This window comes from Drosophila serrata, unplaced genomic scaffold, assembly GCF_035046125.1.
Source record: "Drosophila serrata isolate PLE 108 unplaced genomic scaffold, ASM3504612v1 contig_272, whole genome shotgun sequence".
In the NCBI taxonomy this organism is placed as follows: Eukaryota; Metazoa; Arthropoda; class Insecta; order Diptera; family Drosophilidae; genus Drosophila; species Drosophila serrata.
The window spans coordinates 5,812,306-5,832,537 of record NW_028257170.1 but is presented as its reverse complement, the minus strand read 5'-3'; the positions used below and the strand labels follow the sequence as shown (position 1 = coordinate 5,832,537).

Genomic DNA, 20,232 nt, shown 5'->3' with positions numbered 1-20,232 from the left:
AAGCGCGACTCGAGGTTCCAAGTAAAGCCCTGTCTCTCCACCTCTTCCTCTCGAGAAACCTTGCCTTGGCTTCGTGTGCACAGGAAGCACTCGCGATGGCGATCAGCGCACTTACCAACGCTGCTTACGGCCATAACCATCCGGAGTTGGCTTCCAAGGAGGCACTGCCTCTGCCACTGCAGTAGCCATGCCATTATAATCATGCGCCAGACAGACTGACAGACACACAGACATGTAGGTTCGCCTTTATCTTTATTTATTGTGCTATTTGGCAGCCAAAAGGATGGCTGCCAGTAAGGGAAAATAGCCACGAAAATAATTATATTCAAATAACAAAAATGCCAAGTCGTCACTAAGACGAATACCTAGTAATTAAATTTGTCATTTACAGAAATCAGTGGAATGAGCATATAAAGAATATAAATTTCGTATATAAACACGATTTTATGGGAATGGTGATTTACGTGGAAATTATAGAAATAAAATCTAGAATCAATGAGAGTTTGAGTCCATGAATTTATAATATTTAAGACTATATTCTTCAAGGAAATAATGGTCGTAAGAATACATTTGCTAATAATTGCCTTTCAATCGATTAACTATATAAAATTTAGAATTAAGTCTAAGCTATGCTATCGCTTTTTTATTAAATATCTTATAGAAAGAAGTTCTAGAGGAAGATTAAGTGCTACATCAAACTATTTGATTCTATAATTCAATAGAATACTGCAAGACTGAATATATTTTGGATTTCCCGTTTTCTTTCTTGTTTAAACTATGTTTTCAGTAGTAAAAAACAAATCTATAATTTAGCTTCAATAAAGATGATTTGGTTATTAGTTTCCTGCTTCTTCAATAAGTACTTTCTACTGAAATCTTAAAGGGACTTGCTATATTGAACCTTAATAATAAAATTGAACCTAAATAGAAAAAATAATTAAATACATTATTCGAACTAATATGAAATCTTCGAAATATATTGCCCATAGTTTCTTTTTAACCATCAAAGTCCTAGTTGTAAACCCATTAATAATGAGACCTCTTAAAAAAATACTCTTCAATTTCGAATATTTGTCCCCTTATTTTGATGTCATCTGTAAGTAATATTTGTTATTATAATAACCACTTTGCATCCGTAATGACTCCTCCGTAATGAGTGCTAGGGATAATGCCAGTAGGAGGTGTAACCCATGACCGAAAGGGTAAACCAACATCTGACCGAGTTCCGGAGTCCCAACTTCAACCCCATCCCTATGGCCACCGCTGGCCAAGCGTATAATTGAGGCAATGGGAGGACCGAATCGAAATGGAGTCCGGGAGCAACCACAAGTCACTTTTCCGACCACAGAACATTACCCATTTCGACTGTCTCTCTGTCTATATAATCGTATATTCGAATTCGATTACTGGCAATGCAGCAACTTACTCGTAAACGTAACAATAATTTGCATTTCGAATTTAATAATTTGCATTCGGAAAACCTAAACTGCATAAAATATTCATGGTTCTGCCCCAAAGTTTCCCCGGTTCTTGACTGAGTTTAAGTTTGGGTTTGGGTGTGGGTTTGGGCTTGGGGGAACGATGACCCAGTCGCGTTTTGGGCACAGACACACCGAACAAATAATACAAATTAAATAGTATAGTGAAGAGAAGTCGTGGCCTTAAATTGCGGGTTACTTCTCCGGAGGGACACACTCAAGTGGCCTCAAGAACGGGTTGACTGACTCCATGGCATGATCATTAAATGCCAAGTCTGTTCCTAACCCTAATAGGTGGTGACTCAAACCCGAGGGAGCTCCCATGCCCGAAAAATATCGAATTCACTGGGGATAGTGGTACATTTTCCCATGGATATCAGCATTACGCCGATGTCACAGATTGCGACATCGCTGATCCGCTCAGTTGAGCAATTTCACAATTTCCCAATATTAACTTTGAGTGCTTCCAGGTAAAATCCAGCAATCCAGAGACCCTTCTAGGCCCAGGAGAACTGACAAACATGATTCGCATATCGCCACAGAGATTTCCAGCTCGATTTTAATTCTGATTTTGATTTTGTTTTCGATTCCATCTAATCCAATTAGGCTAGCCAGCCAGCCCAGCCTCCTCCGATGGGCGCTTCGCTGGGCAAAGCCCTAATAATTCCCAAATTATGGGAAAGCTTTTGTATTCCCAAAGAGTTGCCGCCGTCGCTGCACAAGATACCAAATAACGAATAACAAATAACATATTTAATAAGCGTCCCCTCATCATTCAGCCGGCAGTCCGGCCATATATCAGTCGCATGAAGACATCAGACCATAAGACTCTTTGGGGTCAGCTGGGTCAGCTGCCACTAACTGGTTCAGTGGATCGCCAGATAAAACCACGACAACTGCCAGGTCACTTGAGGAATTGCAGAGCAGTACGCATTTAATTGAATTAAATTCCAATTCCACTTCCAATTCCTTCCCCCAACCAACACACAACTATCGGTTTGATCAGTCAATCCAATTATTTGCAAAATTTTGTCACATAAATAACTAGGCGGAGAGAGAGATCGGTGAGCACTTCCTTTCGCGGTAGCCACATATCACCTGTCGTAGGTAGGATCGCAATGGTAGTAGCCACTGCTCTGTGGTGGTTCTGGATCTCTGGCTCTCTGAATAGCTGGGTAGCTGGATGGAAGGGTCTCTGGCGGTGGTCACTCTTCCTCCAACGATTGGTGGCCGCGGAAGTTGCGCCGGCGCGACGATTACCACAAAAACTCAGAGCAGAGCACACCCGCTGCGAAGGGGTGAATTCTTAAGGTGTACTGTGAAAAAAATATAGTAAGTTCTTGATTAATAAAGAAATAAATATTCTAGAATACTGAGATCTAAGTTTTAAGCTTGTAAACAAACTAGAAATTTTACTAAGTTAACCAATTGCAAATGAAAGCTAACAAATTATTAATAAACTTCACATAATTAAGTAGTCTTTGAAAATGAATTATGAATACAGTAAGTTATACTTATAAAATATTACCATAAATTTGATAAAGATGTTGTACATTTTGTTTCATTCAAAATTTAGTTAAGTATTAGGTAAATATGATAATAAATAATCGTAATATCATATAAGTTATAAAGATCACTTAACTTCTGCAGAAATGCTGCTCTTAAATATACTCAAACTACCAAATATTTCAACTTGAAATTCTTCTCTTTCTTAGCACAAACTATCTCAAATTTTCTTTTAGTGTAAGTTTCCCCTACACAACATGGCATATCTTTCCAGGACAGGGGTGACGAAAGAAAGGCTCAGAGAGTCCTGCGTGTCGGAGGCATTGCTACCGTGCTCAGCAGCATTCGTGGGTCAGATCGGTTGAATGTTTTGTGCCGAGGTGTTAATTGAATTCGTTTTGCATAAGTGAGGAGGAAGTAGGATACGGAACAGGGACCCAAGGACCACCTGCACACCACAGGAGCCCCGTGTGTGTGTGTCTTAGCATTGTGTGTTAATTGTGGCAACAAAACACAATGACGATGACAACAACAGCCGCAAAACAAAGCGACCAACCAATTGTCAACATGACAGGCAGGGAAATATCGCTGGTTAAGAGTAGATGTTGCCATTTAGTTTTAGCCTGTTCCATGATCTTTATCGGTTGGCCCGAATATTTGCATATTCCCCCGGTTACTCCTCGCTTGTTACCTTGGTGCATCATCACCATCATCATCATCTGCATTGTTGTCGTCGCCGGCTTTATTATGTCATTGCATCATGCCGTGTTTATCGCCATCCGTCATGCACATTGTGTAGAAATTAGCACATAACCCAAATGTGTAAAATAGCAGTAGAGTCTAAATTAATTGCCGGCAATTAGTGGCACCTCCCCTAAGCCTTCCCATACCTGCTACCCCGCTTCTGCCTATTTTTGTGCAATTATTTGTACCTGGCACTACATAATCAGTATTGGCGCCTTTGCCTTTGATAGAGCCGCTAATAGAGAGATCTTTCTGGATGTGCTTGGGGTATGGAGAGAGGGGGGGAAACACTCACAGGTGTCAGCCTGGCTGACAGCAGAATGCCCTTTAATGTCGCCAAGTGGCCAGGTGACCCATGCAAATGTCACGTTCTCGCCGTGTCGCGCATTGTGTCAGCGTGCAAATAAAAACATAAAACGCACCGTCCCGCCGATAAATCATCAGGATGGGTTTCGAAGCATTGGATCTGCCAAGTGAAGATTCCGAAAGGAAGCTCTCTCTTCGAGCTGAAGATTCAAGATCCAAGAACCAAGATCCAAGACCTCAGATCCACGATTTCAAATCCGAAACAGAGTTGCAGCTGTCGCCGGAAGATCACACTCCACACCGTTAGCATTGAGTTCTAAATGTGTGGCTTCCCCCCGCCAAGGCTGATCGCATAAATTAGCAATCTAATTGCATTGAAACACTGGGAGAAATATGTACATAAGTTTCAATTTATATTAACTATTTATTTGTAAGTTTATGCTTTGTTTTCTTATTCAATGATATGATAAGAGCGTTATATTCTATTCAATTCAATCTATTCAATTTCTTATTACTAGCAACAGATTGGGATATATTCTTCATCAGTAACTAATTCTGATAAAGATCCAAATTTAGAGTAGTTACTCCCAACTTTTAGCTAATTCCTCTAGGAAAATAAAAGGTCTTTCTTGGTAATTAATTAATTTATAAGCAACTTCCATTTTGGTCTTCTCATGCAATTGCAAGCTTTAAAGGTATACAAACTAAACCTTACCATAGTTAGCTTCCTTTCTTGTTACTTTAATAAATTCTAGAATGGAAAACTAGCTAAGCATTTTCCCCCAGTGCTTCGATGATCTCCGATCCAGCGAAATCTCGATGGAATCACGAAGCGCAGGCGACCACGAGCATTCAACATTTGTATGCAAATTGCTCCGGTCTTCGGGGCGAGTTCTCCGATCTTCAACCTGCACCACCAGCTCCAGCACCACCTCCACCTCCGCCATCGCTTAGGTGGTGCAATCATAATCGCCGTCATATAGTTACGCCATATAGGCGCTATCGTTATCACCTGGCGGAGGACGTCGCATCCAGTGCATTCTCACTCTCTCTGTGCCGCGGTGGCAGTGGGCACGGTGCAGAAATAAATTTGCATATAAATTGCTGCAGCCTCTGAATCCTCGATGTGGCTTCGCTTCCATTTAAATCGATGCGCACCGCAAGCAATTTTGGAATTTATGTAAGCATTTCGTTCGCGGGTTTAATTGACAGACGCGCTCTTGGTCCTGGCCATGGAGTCCAGCGTAATCCAATTAGCCCAGCAGACATTCGGTACAAGGAAAAGCACTTGTCGCCGGCCCGAGTTCCAGTTTCAGATTCAGTTTCAGGTCCAGTTCGGGAAGAGATTCGCTCAGTCCCCGGAGTCTTGAAGCATTTGCTAATGAAGATGTCTTCGAATGGCCCGGGGCCAATCCCATTCGGGTTAACACTGATGCTTCACATGAGGAGGATCAGTGAAGGAGCAGCAGGCGAGGTAATGGTAATAAAAAATCTATAAATTACGGGGACATAAATAAGGGGACTTCACACAGTTTCGAAAGCGGAAAACAAGTGCTCATCCTGTCAGTAACAATTGAAGGTAACTAAAACTTACTTGGATCTGTTTGAGTATTTAACATAAAGTAATAAATATAATCCGTCTTTAGTACTATTAACTCAATCATAATTATGATTCCTATAAAATAATTTAATAGAACATTGAGAAATGAATTAGAATATCATTCCAGAATCTAAAGATCCCATATTTTATTCATAGTTTAGTCTTATTAGGCCCAGTTGAAAATCCCTAAAATAAATCCCACTCACTTGTTCATCTCATTTGCGGCTATTTTCCAATTCAATTTAATTCACTTTGTTTCGTTGAGCATTATCAGCAGATAGCAGATAAATTGGGATCACTTCACGCTCCTAATGGAGACTCTTCTATAGAGTCCCATGAAGTCGCTTTGGAGCACCATAAAGGTCCGACAGAAGCATGCAGGAGGAGTAGCCGCTGGTGATGGGATCAAGAGCAACTGTCAAGGGAATCACCGGGAATGGGAATGGGAATGGGAATGGGCATTAAAATGGGTAAAGGGATGAGCACAAACAACATCATCGCATGGTCACAATCTAAGCCCGGCCAAGAACCAAGACCAAGTTGGCCAAGGTGTCGACAAGCGGACAAAACAACAACAAAAACTGGGCTAAGATGAGGGAGCGAGCGGGGGCTTCTGCTGCCGTTGCCCAAAGAGATATCACAATAAATTAGGAAACGAAATCTTTACTAAATAAAGACATAAATTACACTCTGAATCGCTCTATGGGCATGGAGACCGACACCGGGGCACTGGCGATCAAACTCGAACCCGACGAGGCACTCCAGACTGGAGATTCAAGATTCAAGAATCAAGACTCTCGACACTCGACTCGATGCCCCATCTCCAACTCCAGCTCCGATCCCGATCCCAAGCGATCCGATCCGATCCGAAATCGACTTCAAATAAAAAGCAGCCATCTATGTTGAATGAAAATAAAATGTTGGCGCACAAAAGCCAGCGATGAGCCACAATGGTGACAACAACACAGGCAACACAAGCGGCATGACAACGACAACCACAACGACAACAAGTTGGTTTTCCACTGAGAGAAATAAATATATAATAAGTTTTGAGGAATAGTGTGTGCTTAAAATGCTGAAAGTATATTCTGCTAAAAGACAAGACTTTAAAATATAATTTATAACTAACAACATCAACTCATCTATATAATCATTAACATGAACTTGTACTTAACTATTTTAATACAAGTTCCACTCTGAATTACTCAAACTAAAAAAAAAATGATACCATTTTATTACCAATATTTAATTTCATTATTTATTATATTATTAAATACAATCAAAACACCCATCTAAGTAAGAAAACCTCTTCAACTAAAATTTCTTATTAAAACCCCCAAAGTAATCCCCAATTTCTCTTGCCATGTTCCACCAAAAGAAGGCTTATAAAAAGCGAGAGAAATACAAATAATCAAACGAAATGTATTTTATTGGGTGATAAGAATCAATGAAGCCACTGAAATCCTATAGAGACATATTGTTTGCATTATGGAGCCAACATAGTGGCAGCTAGCCAAGTGGCTGGGTCGCATCTTTGCGTTTAAAGTGGACATTCCCAAGATCCCGGGGTCTTGGTGCTGGAGGAGAACCCACTTATCAGCCAGGTCGGTGTCGCTGGCTCAATTAGTGGGCGATGTAGGCGCATTAATACGTTAATACGTTAAGGCCAGGAGAGAGAGGTTAATGCGACTGACTTCGTTTATTCGTGATTCGCCGGAATGCGATCTGCCACGGAAAGTCCCCGAATCGAGGCAGGGGATCGTTTCGAATCGGATCGAATCGATCGATTTCTTGGCCGGCAGCAACGGGTCTTCTGTGATTTTGGGACAGGCAATAAATCTCTTGACCGAAGAGCCGTTTAACATTTTTGTAGTAGTCAGCGGCGGCATTCGACGAGTATATCTTCACTCTCCGAACAATAGGCGTAGTTTAGAGATCGTTTGATGGCCAGGACAGGGACTGGAACTGGAACTGGAACTGGGACTGGGACTGCATCTTAATCAGGTGCAGCAGCGTCATAAGTCTCGGTTAATTGTGGCATCCATCTCCTCCTCCATTTCTTAGGGGTCCCATTAGAGCTGCGAGATTTATGCGCGGACTAAGTGGTCCGACTCGCAACGATTATCGCCTTTAATTAGACATTGTTTGGCCGCTGAAGAGTGCGTTTTTAATGGCAAACACCGCGCCCTGCACTCCAAACAAAAAAACAAAATAATAAAATATATTTACTACTTGACATAAAGAACGAGAACTTAAAAATGGAGAACAAATTCCAGAGATCAAGAAGACCAATATACAAATCAATTTTAATGGTAAGTTTTGAAGTCAAGGATAAAACAACATTGAAAAAAATAATACAAATAATAATTCACTAAATATGATTTCCGTACATTGACATTCAATATATTGTTGCAATAGAACTAATAACTAATTATCTAAGCCATCTTAAGCAACTATCTAGGAACTAACTATTGTCTTTAAATTATTTTCTTTGATCAACTCTTAATTCTATGTTTATTTTTAACTTATTTCTGGGTGTGGATCTTTTAACCTCTCTTAACTTTTCATCGCATATTCTTTATTTATTTGGGATTGACCGCGAAACTTTCACAACAATGCAAAAGAAGAGGCGACCCGAACCGATGACCCGCCTTTTGAAACAAAAAATCCGCAGCAACGGGAGTTGCCAGAGAGAGACCACTGATTATAGCCCACAATCAATCAATAGTTATAATTGGTCATAATTCGGTAGCCGGCCACTAATTAGATGCCTTACAATACTACCAATTTACCACGCGCCAATGCTTTTTGGCCAGTCAGTCGAGCAGTCAGACGGCAGCCAGGAGAAAACCCGCACAGCAATTTAACAAAATATGGAAGCAGATTTATCATATGCAAATTATCCAAGCAGAACAAAGGCCCCAGCTGCGTTGAATACAAGTTCGAGCACGAACAAGAATCGGAATTAGAGTCCAAAACTCAGCCTCGGTATAGCATCGAAATCGAATAGAATCGATGGAGAGATTTTGAAAGATCTCAAATAAAGACTTCAAAGGCCTGGGGACACAAGAGACCCACAATTACCAGTGGGGACATACTAGAACAACTTCTGGCTGAACGATCGGCTCACAATTCCTCTCACCCGACAAAGGCATTGTTCCTAATTAATCCACGGGAGAATGCATAAAGCCTCCTCGCTTTCGGCCACTATCAACACCTCATTACTCTTTTGATCACACTCCTCGTTAATGAAGATGTCAGCACCGGCAGCTGCCGCCGCAGCCAAATAAAATATAAAAAACAAACCAAGACGGAGACCAAGTCCAAGTCCAAGTCGAAGACATTTCAATTCAAAATTCAAATCAATGTTCAGAATTCCTCGTTTGTTGTTGCGCCAGCCGGGGACTTGAGAGGCGACAAAGATTAAATATACCAACTCTATTCCAAAAAACCTCTGAACAGTGGTTAAATGTTGGGGAATTGTGGAAAGGAAAATATAATGTTGAGATGTTTTAAGAAAGCAAGTGATCTGATTCTACTTAAACATCTATAAAATAGTGTTAAGACTTTACTTATGTGTTAAAAGGATAATCATAATACTAATTAATTTGTACAAATTTTATTTATTTAAGTCATCAAAATATATAATAGTAATTTAATTTTCAGTCTACAAATTTATCTTATATTGTCTTAACAACTTTAAGAAAATATATGCTACATTTTCATTGCTTTATTTCCCAATAAGTTTCAAAAAATAAATTGCCTCAAACTGTTTACATGAAATATTCAAATATTTTTTATATTTAAAATATGTATATATCTATATATCTTTATTTATAGAACTGTGTCACAAACTTCTCACATCCCAGCTCACTGTACATCAAAGGTTTGCCAGTAAACTTGGTTTTTTTTAGATTTTATACAGTAGGTTGAGTTTGGGGATCCGAAATGAGTGGAAGATGACCGTTGGAGGAGCGCATTCGAAACCGAAACCTGTATCTGCATAAAGTTATAAACAAAGAAAACAAATTTGTCTTATCGCCCAATTCCAAATGAGATGACAACGAGACAAAATCACTTCGTCTCCGCCCCTGAAATCTGTTCCCCAAACCCATAGCTCCTCCACAACCCGTAACCCGTAACCCCTGAAGCCGTAACCCCTCTGATCTATGGCTGCGCGTTAAAAGCTCGAGCTCATTTAAGGAGCGGACAAACACAAATGCACATTTTTTAATCGCTCGGCTCATTAACAGAGAGACAGGGAGGAATACCTGGAGCCGGGTCATCCGAATCGCCATTGTGACCATTTAGATTTGGACATAAATCAGTCGAATGGTCGGCCAGACTCTCTCAAGTATTTCAATAACATCCGAACATGTTTCACAGACAGACGTACCTCGGAATATATGTATGTATATAGAAAACCGATAAGCAATTTGTAGCTCAAATGAGTTTCTAGAGCGAAACCACTTAGTTTTGGGTCAGGAATTCGTAAAAATTATTCAAGTTAGAGAACATTTTAATTATAAAAGGGGATGTTTAAAGTAATTATTAATCTTATTTTTTTAATGTTTTAAACTTATTTTAACAAAGCATCTTCCCTTTTCTAAAAGGGATTCACTCGATCCTTAATAAGGATTCGTTTCTGAGCAGCTTACTTCGCCCTACGATTTCTTTTTATATTTCCCCTGAAAATTGTTTTTCTACCTAATATATTTGAAATTATTTTACCTAATTTCGTAATATACAATTAAAAATAAATTGAATATTTGTAATTACCTTTAAAAAACACCTTTACCTATTGCAAATACTGGTTGTATATACACGGCTACTTCAAAACCAAGTCATTTCATATTATCGGTAGCCGGCAAAACAACAGCTTATTTATATTTACTAATTCCCGATAATGTTGTGTATTTAGCAATAGTTTTTAAGACTCTAAAAATAAATAAAAAAAATATGCAAAAATACATTCTATAGTTGCAGATCCCTTAAACCATGGTTCCGCGCCACTTAATTGCTTTTGCGTGTTTGATTGCCGAGGGACAAGAGAAGGTTTCTAGGTTCCAAGGTACCCAGAGAGGGAGTCTGTGCCTCGCATATTTTGACGTATTTGTTTTTGCAAGCCGTAAACATAATGGCAGAATAACGACACCCATTCACAATCTGGGAATGATATTCGGGCCCTGGGTCTTACCTTCTTACCGTCCACTGGCACTGGTTCGCTCACATTTGCATCAACGGGGGCCCCAGGGAGGAGGGGAATAGGGCCCAAAGACAACATTGTTGTCATATTAGTAAACGTAACTAACTTTAGTTATTGCTGGTGTTGCGACTTCGCACGTTTATGGTCCATTTAGAAGTATGCAATGGCAATGTTGCGCCGGCTCGCCAACAGATTTATCACCGGCTCCTTACCCAAGGAGCCCCACATAGCTGGAGATTGCACTGGGAGAAAAATCTGGCACAAACAACAGAATTTAATTAATTAATTAAACCAGAAAGGAATATAAACTAACTATAATTTAAATGATAGGAAAATATTTAATACACCTACATATAGGACTTTAAATAGAATAATATTTAATACACCTACATATAGGACTTTAAATAGAATAAGCCACATTAAGTCATTTATTGTTTATCAAACTCCCTTATAATTACATAATACATACTTTCAAATACCTCCACCAAAAAACATTCTCATCCTTTTAATTTATCCCAACTCTCCCCCATAGTTTTTCCAGTGCACAGATGGATCAGGATAGATGGAGCCTTGGTAAAGTTCATCGATTTCCGCCAACCGAAACAATAAAAACTGCTCAAAGCCAACGGCGGGCCACAAAACATTTGGCAACAATGTTGTCCGGGACAATCTCGGTCTCCCTCTCCAGGAGGACACGGCGGGACTCATCAAGTGGCCAACTGATCAGCTCGGAGGAGATGCTGTGCAGGCCGCCTGACTGGAGTGATCGTAAAAATGTTTGACTGCGATTATATGGCGCTCATGAGAGCGCCACTTTAGCCCCAAAGTCCATCAACTCCGACATGGCAGCCAATCCTTGCCAAAAAAAAAAAAGACGGTTGATGGAATCAAAACTGGAACCTAAACGAAACCACTGAATACCCGTGAACCCAAACCCAAAGCCAAAGAGAAAAAAGTAAAAACACAAACTCATATACATATATGTTTGTGCCTTTCGGACTGTATAAATATCGTATAATGTATAATTTATGGGCGCGAGGTGAAAATATTTTTCAATAGAAGGTGATTTAAATTTATTAAAGGAATGCTCACGAGCAGCTCCGCACTAAATTAGAATAAGTCGGGACTGGGGGATGGGGTCAACCATTTGCTCATAAAAAGCCAAGCAAATTGAATTTGTTCGGAGCACCGTCACCCGATCTTCACACTCCCAATCCCGGATCCCGAATACCGAATCCCGAATACCGAATCCCAACCTGGAGTTGTAAGTATCGACACGAAAGAGCTCCACGCTGGCTCCTCTTATCAGATGCAAAGGTCCAACTCATTTAAATCCCCGCTTCACAACCACAGGCAGGGAGAGAGAGCCTCATCCACCACCTGGTTCCAACCTAAAAAAGTCAACGATCCGATCCGATTCGATACCATCCAAAGCCTGCGATTTGAGCGCGCTCGGCTCGCCTTTTGTTAACACCATAATTTACATTGATTTATGTGCTTAGTTTGGCTCGGCATTTTTAATCGGTCAGTTGTTGGATACCTTTGCTTATACCTTTACCTTTACCATTCCATTCTCCTCCTCCTCCACCTCCTCCACCTCCTGGTCGATGCGGCTTCATTTGGTTATAATTAAAATGTCGATGTTATCTACCAGATTTGGACATATTGGCCATTACGTTCGAAATTTAAGCGATTTCTATGCGCGTATTTTGGTTTTTGATTTCGATTTTGATTTCGATTTCATTCGGCATTTCTATTGGTCTCTCTCCTTTGGGTCTCACACACAATGAATATTGATTATATTAATATTTAATAACGTTTTAAGAAGCTTTCGAGTGTTAAATGCTTATTTATGCCCGTCGGTCGGCCGTGTTTTTTGTTTTTTTTTTGTCTCCGTCACTGTTTTAGAATGGATAATTATGCGTGAAATCGGACGAATAAATTGTATTTGTTGTCAAAACCAAAGCAATTTCCTGGTTCTCAAAAGAAAGCAAAACACACAAATTGATTTATATACTATATTTTATATTCATATGTATTTCTTGCACTTTTTGTTTATATTGGTTTCTCACTCGTGTGGAGTTGGTATTTCTTTGATTTGTGTTTTTTTGATTTTTGAGCCAAACACTTACAATACTCTACAAAGTTATCAGTTCAAACGCAACCAAAACTCTTACGTAATACGCATTTCATAAATAGATCGCTTAGGCCTAGGTCTAAGATTTAGAGTTACAATTACATACATATATAGAGATATATTGCATATGCTATAGCCTTAAATGGTGATGAGGTAAGTCGGCAGTCGGCAGTCGGCAGCCGGCGAATGAACAAATATAATAATAATTATGCATAACTCGAGGGTACGTACGTATGCGGATTCGTGTTCGTGTTCAGTTGGGATTTGTATGTTGATACGTGCATTAAAATGGGACAAGCGGGTGTCGTATGTAGTATTAGTTACAATTTCCAGCTAATCTTAAGCGTGTCCACACACAAATGCCGCCCATTACACTGGCCTGCAAAGTTTGAATATTGTTTTTTTGGAGGCAAATTCAATGTACTGCTAATCTGAGACTGAGTCTTAAGATCTCTTGTTATATTTTACAAAGCTTTACAATTAACAAATTTCCCTAGAATTCTTCTAAACTATTTTTTAAAATAGAAAATCCAAAGTAATTAATCAGTAATTAATTTAAGCACCAATGTATTGTAGAAAACAAGTACAACCCATTATTGCTCCCAAAACTTATGCAGGCCAGTGAAGGTTTTGCTAGTTTTGCTGCTGTTTCTGCTGCTGCTGTTGCTTCCAGCGACCGACCCCGGACCGCAGCCAAGTAGGTGAGCAGCATTTTAACTTTGGTTTTTCGATTTGTTTTTGCCCACAATGTAGCCGCTTCTCGTGTTTCAATACCCAAACACGCACCGCCCTCCGACCCATCCCAGACCCCAGGCAGTTGCAATTTCAACTGCCGCTGCTGTCAATCACAGAGGCGCGCACAACTCAAGTTTTCAATTAGATGTCGCCGCCACGTTCACGTCCACATCCATAGCCCCATGTGCATCTAACCCATTCACATCTATATCCACATCGACATCCCTCTCTAGCGGTCATGCTTTAGGAACTGCAGCGTTGTCGGCGCATCGGAGGATGACAGGCGGGCCACCTTTGCCGCCGTTGCCGCCGGCGATTCGATTTCAGCGTCCGAATCGTCGTGCACGTTGATCTCCTCATCCGAGTCGGACGATGAGTTGTCCACCGTCATGGTTGAGCCACTGCCGCCCAATCCGCTGCCCGATCCTGCTCCCTCAGCTCCAGCACCAGCACCAGCTCCACTAAGTCCCACACCGGCGGAATAATGCAATCGGGAACGTTGCTCCTCGGCCACCGTCAAAGAGGCGGCCACGGCATACTGTCTGGCCAGTCCCAGGAAGGCAGCTGCCGAGGGTGAGCTGACCAGGCTGCGGAAGGCACTCCTTTCCCCGCCCATTGTCAGGTGGCTTGCCCCAGGGTTGCAGCCCGTGGGCGAGAGTTGCTGCTGTTGCTGCTGCTGTTGCTGATGTTGCTGCTGCTGGTGATAGTGACTCAGTAGCTGCAGGGCCGCCGGATGCGTAGGCAGATGCAGGGGATGATGGTGATGGTGACCGCCACCAGGAGGTCCTGGATGCAACGGATGCAGCATCACCGATGGCGGTGGAGCCTGCGGTGAGTGATCCGAGGGGCAGAGCTGCAATGGTTGCTGGGGAGGCGGAGCAGGAGCCACTGCAGCCGAAGTGGAGGCACTGCTATGATTGCTAGGTGTGGGCGAACTTGCTGGAGCATCATTGGACTGCTGCGAGTGCAGGGGATTCGCGGGACTGGAACGCTGGCGCTTCAGGAGATTCATTCGCTGATGACGACGCCACTTTGCCCGTCGATTCGAGAACCAAACCTGGCGAAGAGATAAGGGAAGAAATTCCAGGTTGAAAATTAAGGTAATAGAAAATATATATTTCAAAGTAAGCTCTTAAAATTTGATATAAAATATTTAAACATTAAAATGTACTACTGCTCACCTGAACTCTGGCCTCGCTTAAGCTGGTGCGGCTTGAAAGCCTTTCCCTGGTGCTCACACACGGATAGTGTGACTTGTCAAACTCCTTCTCCAGCTCCTCCAGCTGCTCTGGACTAAAGGTGGTCCTATTGCGCCGAAACTTGGGCTCATCATCATCGTCCAGATAATCCGAATCAATGTGCCTGTTTTCATCCGCCGATTCCAAAGTGTCGTGGCTCCCGGAGCCGGGTGAGATGGCCCTGTTCGAGGGCAATCCCCCTAAACCACCACCGCCACCAGCACCACCTGCCATGAGATGAGCGGAGCTGAGGGAACCACAGCCAGGCGATGGCACCGCACTTGCCGCACTGGGCGGCAGATTTGCCAACGTTGGAGCGGCCACAGACCACAAAGCGGATGGGGGTGGCGGAGGTGGAACCGCCTGGCCACCGGGCACTTGGCCAGCCGGATGCCAGGTGAAGCTGCCATAAGGATGCGGGGGCGGCGGATAAAGCCCGTAGGCGGCGGTGCGGGCAAACTCACTGGCCACCCGCTCGGCGGCGCGGTTGCGCAGGATGCGATTGATGCTGCTCACCGATGGAGCGGTGGCATTGGTGCAGACACCTGCAAGGCGGGATTGCACAAGGCACAAATTACCAAACGGATCGAGATAAAAGCTAAAAGCGGCCGCCGATCAATCAGCCATCCGGATTAGCTCCAATTATATCTTGGCCATCCTACTGCTACTCACCCTCAGAGATCAGGCGTTCGCGTATCTCCCAGGCGAAGATCGTCGGATTCTCGCGCTTGTACTGCTCGATCTTGGAGACGACCGTCGGCGTGGCCACCTTGGGCTTTGAGCCACCAATTAAGCCCGGTGGTCGCAGTGAGCCTGCAACATGAAAATTAGAGCAGAGCGCAGAGGGAAAATTATGAGACAATCGATTTATGGCTATATGTGAGCTGCGATTTTCGGCAATTCATCTTTATGTTTCGATCATCCTTAACATGGCTTATCCCCTTTTGTTTTAATATCTTTATCAGTTTTGCCACATCAATGTGAAGTGTGGTGGAAGTGAAATAAGAGGGAATAGTTTGCACTGAGAAAAAGCAGGGAGATTCCTCATTTTATTACTATTATAATATAAGAAACTATAATTTCTAAGCCCCAGTTTCATATGGTTTGCATTTCTTTATTGAAGTTTATATTATGCTATAGAACTAACAACTTGAAATAGTAATGTTTAAAGTTTCCCACTTTAAAGTTAAATAGAATATTTTAAAAAGGATATCTAATCTTTTAATGGTATAAATATTTGATATTGTATTAATATAAATTTAATGCCTTTTGAGCGTTTCATTTACTGGGATATGAACTGAATTCCAAGGCAAAAAAAAAAGGTTTTTAAATAAGTTACATCATTCTATTTAATGTGGAGATTGGGCTTTTTGAAAAGCAGTTATAATGGTTGGTTAGTATAATTAATTAATATAAAAATATTTATACATATATTATTCTAACTCTTTCTTAACAAAGTTATTTAAACTCAAACAACCCCTCATCCTATTATAATTTTTAAGATATATTAACCCCACTGTCTTAACAACTTCCTTCGCATAATCCTGGTAAAAAGGCATCATTTTTCTTAGTGCAACAAGAGCACGCACCAAGACCAACCCCCCTTATATCCCGTACAAGCCTGCGAATAAGCCGCATTTTGATTAATGAGCCAGCCGCGTTTTGGCCACCGCCGCAGCCCAGGAGTTTATGCAATTTTAAGTGGCTAAATTACACGGCTGCGCACACGAGAACAAGGGGGAAACCCGAACTCGAACTCAAACTCGAATTGAAGCCTGGCCTGGCAGTTACAGGATAATAACATGTTTATCATAAAAATTAGCAAACAAATCGAAAACAAAGTGCCCATTAGTTATCTCCGATGTAGGGACCGTGTACAGAGAGGGATGCGATGTGTGATGTGTGTTGTACTCACCTAGCAACTTGGAGACAGCGCCCTGCTGTGTGAGCATGTGCTGGGCAATGTCGTATCCCCGCAGACCCCCAAAGCGGGAGAACTCCAGGAGGCGGTGTTGCGACATCAGAGTGTTGAGGGTGCTGCTCCCCGTCGATCCAGCTGGCGGTGCACCGGCGGTGCCGCCAAAGCCGGGCGGTATTTGCACAGATGTGGGCGATGTGGAGGCCCCCGATCCCGGTCCGGATACCGATACCGATCCCGCTCCCGCCGCCGCTGCCACTGCTGCGGCTGCTGCTGCTGCCACGGATGCCGCCGCTACTGAGAATTGAACGAATTGAATGATAATTGGCCATTGTCATTATATTGTGGCTTTAGCTGGCTGTCAAGTCCAGGCTACAATGGTTAATTATGATAAATTAACCGTTAATTGTGTTGACTGATCTGGAATGACTGATGGCTATATACTATATATATACAAACAGTGTACTATATACACTCGATTGCCAAAATGGCGGCAGACACGCAAGCGTATCTCCTGGCGCGGGGATTGGATTTATCGAAGCTAATTGAAACGACGGGCACGAGCACAAAAGCCGAAAAATTAAAATATGTACTCAGCTGGGGCAGAGAGTGCTGTGTATTACGTTAATTCGGCGCGTATTTGCTTTCACTTAAAAATAAAAAATTTAAAATTAAGCGGGGAACAATGAAAACATATGTACATATATCATTATTCGGCTTAAGCAGCAACCTCGTCGCTCAAATTGTCAATTAGCGTTTTAAATGCGCGTTTCACTTTTGTTGTTTGCCGGGTAAATATTTTTTAAAAAATACGCGCACCTCACCTCGTCCCTAAATGACTATATAGATATATATATTCCGGCCCCTAATCAATTGTGCCGCTGTCGCTCTCATCAAATGCGAACCAGTTTTGTTTACTTTTCCATCTATGGGGGCCAGAAAGGTGAAAAGCAGGGAAATTGGGACTGCTGGCAACTGGAGCCACGCACTCGATATTATGACATCCGAGTTGGGTTTATGTTTAATGAAATTAAACATTTAAGCAAGCAGAAAAGGAAGAAATATCGATGTGTCTCTGTGTTATAATATAGATTTTGGTTTATAATAGCTTCTGGTTTTTAGTGTTCTAAAGAGGCAAAACCTATGATTAACTGAGTGAAATGCAGTATTTAGTACTACTGTTATTGAATATAGTATTTATAATTTAATTATTAAATATGCCGTAAACTTTTTCAAGGGTTTTAGGGTTAATAAATCAATAAAATTAGGTAATAGGACACAATAAATTAATATATTATTTTGTATTACTTTTTTGTCATTTTAATAAGGACAAATTTATTACAATTTCGTTAAATATTGTCTTTCTAAAGAAACAATTGTGATACAGTTTATAGCTTTTAAAATATTTTTACTGATATCAAAATAATTTTTTTTAATCTCTGTAAGTACCATAAAATGTGTATTGTAATTGAATTGGACAATAAAAATAAATAGTTATTTATTTCTTTTATGACTTTTTACATAACTTCCTTCTAATATTAAAAAATATAATTTAAATCATATCTATTTTTCTTCGCAAACTATATTTCACTAGTTTTTATCCCTAATAATTTAAACATTGGTCAAATTATTAATGATTCATTTTGTTTCTCCAAATGGTTTATTCTTTAAGTAATATATATATTTGAGAAGTAATTATTATTCTATGCGGTTTAATTTTACAGTAGAAAATGATTTTGTTGACCTATTTGTCTTCCAATTTATTTACAGATGTTTTAAGTATTAATTAAAGTCATACCTGCGTTTCTAAACAATAAAACAAATATATACAGTGAAATTTTTTAAATAGGACCGCTTCTTTAAAAAGAAATCAACACGTAATTCAAGATATTTAGTAAGTAAATGCTTCTTTTGGACATCTAATTTCCTGTGCAATAAAACTGAAGTTATTGAGTTTTGGCAGCATGTTTATGACCTATATTCCCTTCAGGATTTCGTTGTCATATTAGGATTAATTTTACATTATTTTTCCACTAGAAACATAAATATTTTGCTGCTTTTGGTTGCGCCTTGCTTGCCGTCGGCTAATTAAGGTCAGGTAAGTAGTTTGTCAGGTGGGTTTGCCCTTTTAAGGCTCTCGAACTAAGCACTAAGTACTCACCGCTGGAGGCGGGATGGGGGGCCAGCGAGGTGATGCGTTGCTGCGGATGGGGCTCCATTTTCCAGTGCGCGGCCGAGAGGCCAGAGTTAGCGACAGTAAGCGAGCCAAGGTCACGGTTTAAAGTCGGCTCAATCAACATGTCTGTTAATCGCGCTAATCGATTTTGCCTCTATTGTTATTTAGTATTTATTTATTATCTTGTTGCCAATCGCTCTTTTGCGAACACACGCGAAAGCAGTTACTAAACAGTCACAATCACAGTCACAGATGTCGCACATTCAACGGCGAAGAAGTAACGTTTGCGGCCGGAAACGGAAATGAAAACGCAATGCGGTCAATTCGATTCATAGCTCACAAGCACACTCACACACAAATACACAGAGCGGCACCGATCCCGACAGAAACAGTTAGAAAACGTTCCTGTTTCTCTTTTTGCTTTTTTTTTATTTCAATTATTTTTTTTTCGACGGAGCGGAGCCGTTGGAACGTTGTTCACGCCGAAAGCTGTCTTAGCACAATGAGCGCTGCTTGGTTTTCAGACCGGGTTGCTCCACTCCACTCGCCATTGGTTTCCACTCAACGAATGAGTGAGTTTTGGTCAGCCGCCAACCGGTTTCCGGATGTCGCACATTCTTAATGGCGGCCGTTGCGCGTCCGCTGGCTGCCTCTCGCTCTGGCCCAGGTGCGAGCGGGACGACTATATGCACTGACTCACACTGCCTTGTGTGTGCGCGCACACAAATCAAACAATTATAAACTCGTTGGCGCTGCGCTAAGTATAAACACAAGCAAAAGGCAGAGAGCGACAGACAGAGTGGGGTGAGACAGAGAGAAAGAGAGAAAGATAGAGAGTTGGAGGCAAAGAAGAAGAAGCTGAAGAAGAAAAGTTGGGGAAGCCGCGGTTCTTTGTTTTTGGAATTACAACAAATCAACTTTGGACACTGGGCGTTAGAATTCAACCTTTAAGTGCAGCTAATTCCCAATTTACCACACTAATTGATGGCATTCATTTTGGATCTAATTATGTAGCATTTGTAATCATTAATGCAACATGCTGATTTATATTTAGCTTTTTTGCTAGTATTTATTTATAGATTTTGTAACGCAAAACCATGACCTCGATTTAATTTCTGAAAAGTCCAAGTTACTTACAATTATTATTACAATTGATACATTTAATAAAGAATACCCAGAGATGCTTGC

The 20,232-nt window shown here is 41.2% G+C and overlaps 1 protein-coding gene across 2 annotated transcripts; it reads right to left on the bottom strand.

The window, feature by feature from the left end:
* Nucleotides 1-12,844: 12,844 nt before the first annotated feature.
* On the bottom strand, nucleotides 12,845-19,548 carry eyg (eyegone). 2 transcript variants are annotated; one of them, XM_020961239.2, is made up of 5 exons: nucleotides 19,030-19,548; nucleotides 16,866-17,165; nucleotides 15,623-15,763; nucleotides 14,894-15,495; nucleotides 12,845-14,769 (listed from the first exon to the last, which is right to left on the bottom strand). In XM_020961239.2, the coding sequence occupies exons 1-5, from the start codon at nucleotides 19,166-19,168 to the stop codon at nucleotides 13,942-13,944; spliced, it is 2,010 nt and encodes a 669-aa protein (XP_020816898.2). In that variant the 5' UTR covers nucleotides 19,169-19,548; the 3' UTR covers nucleotides 12,845-13,941. The 2 variants fall into 2 exon arrangements, with proteins under 2 accessions (XP_020816898.2, XP_086690594.1); XM_086834468.1 differs by having other exon boundaries at nucleotides 16,866-17,162.
* Between the last annotated feature and the right edge of the window lie 684 nt (nucleotides 19,549-20,232).

Excerpts from the sequence above, each read along its gene's own strand:
- eyg (XM_020961239.2), bottom strand. The coding sequence starts at position 19,168 with ATGTTGATTGAGCCGACTTTAAACCGTGACCTTGGCTCGCTTACTGTC. Across the intron at positions 15,764-16,865 it reads CGCTGTCTCCAAGTTGCTAG|GCTCACTGCGACCACCGGGC; the intron begins GTGAGTACAACA and ends TTCATGTTGCAG. Across the intron at positions 15,496-15,622 it reads CGAACGCCTGATCTCTGAGG|GTGTCTGCACCAATGCCACC; the intron begins GTGAGTAGCAGT and ends CCCGCCTTGCAG.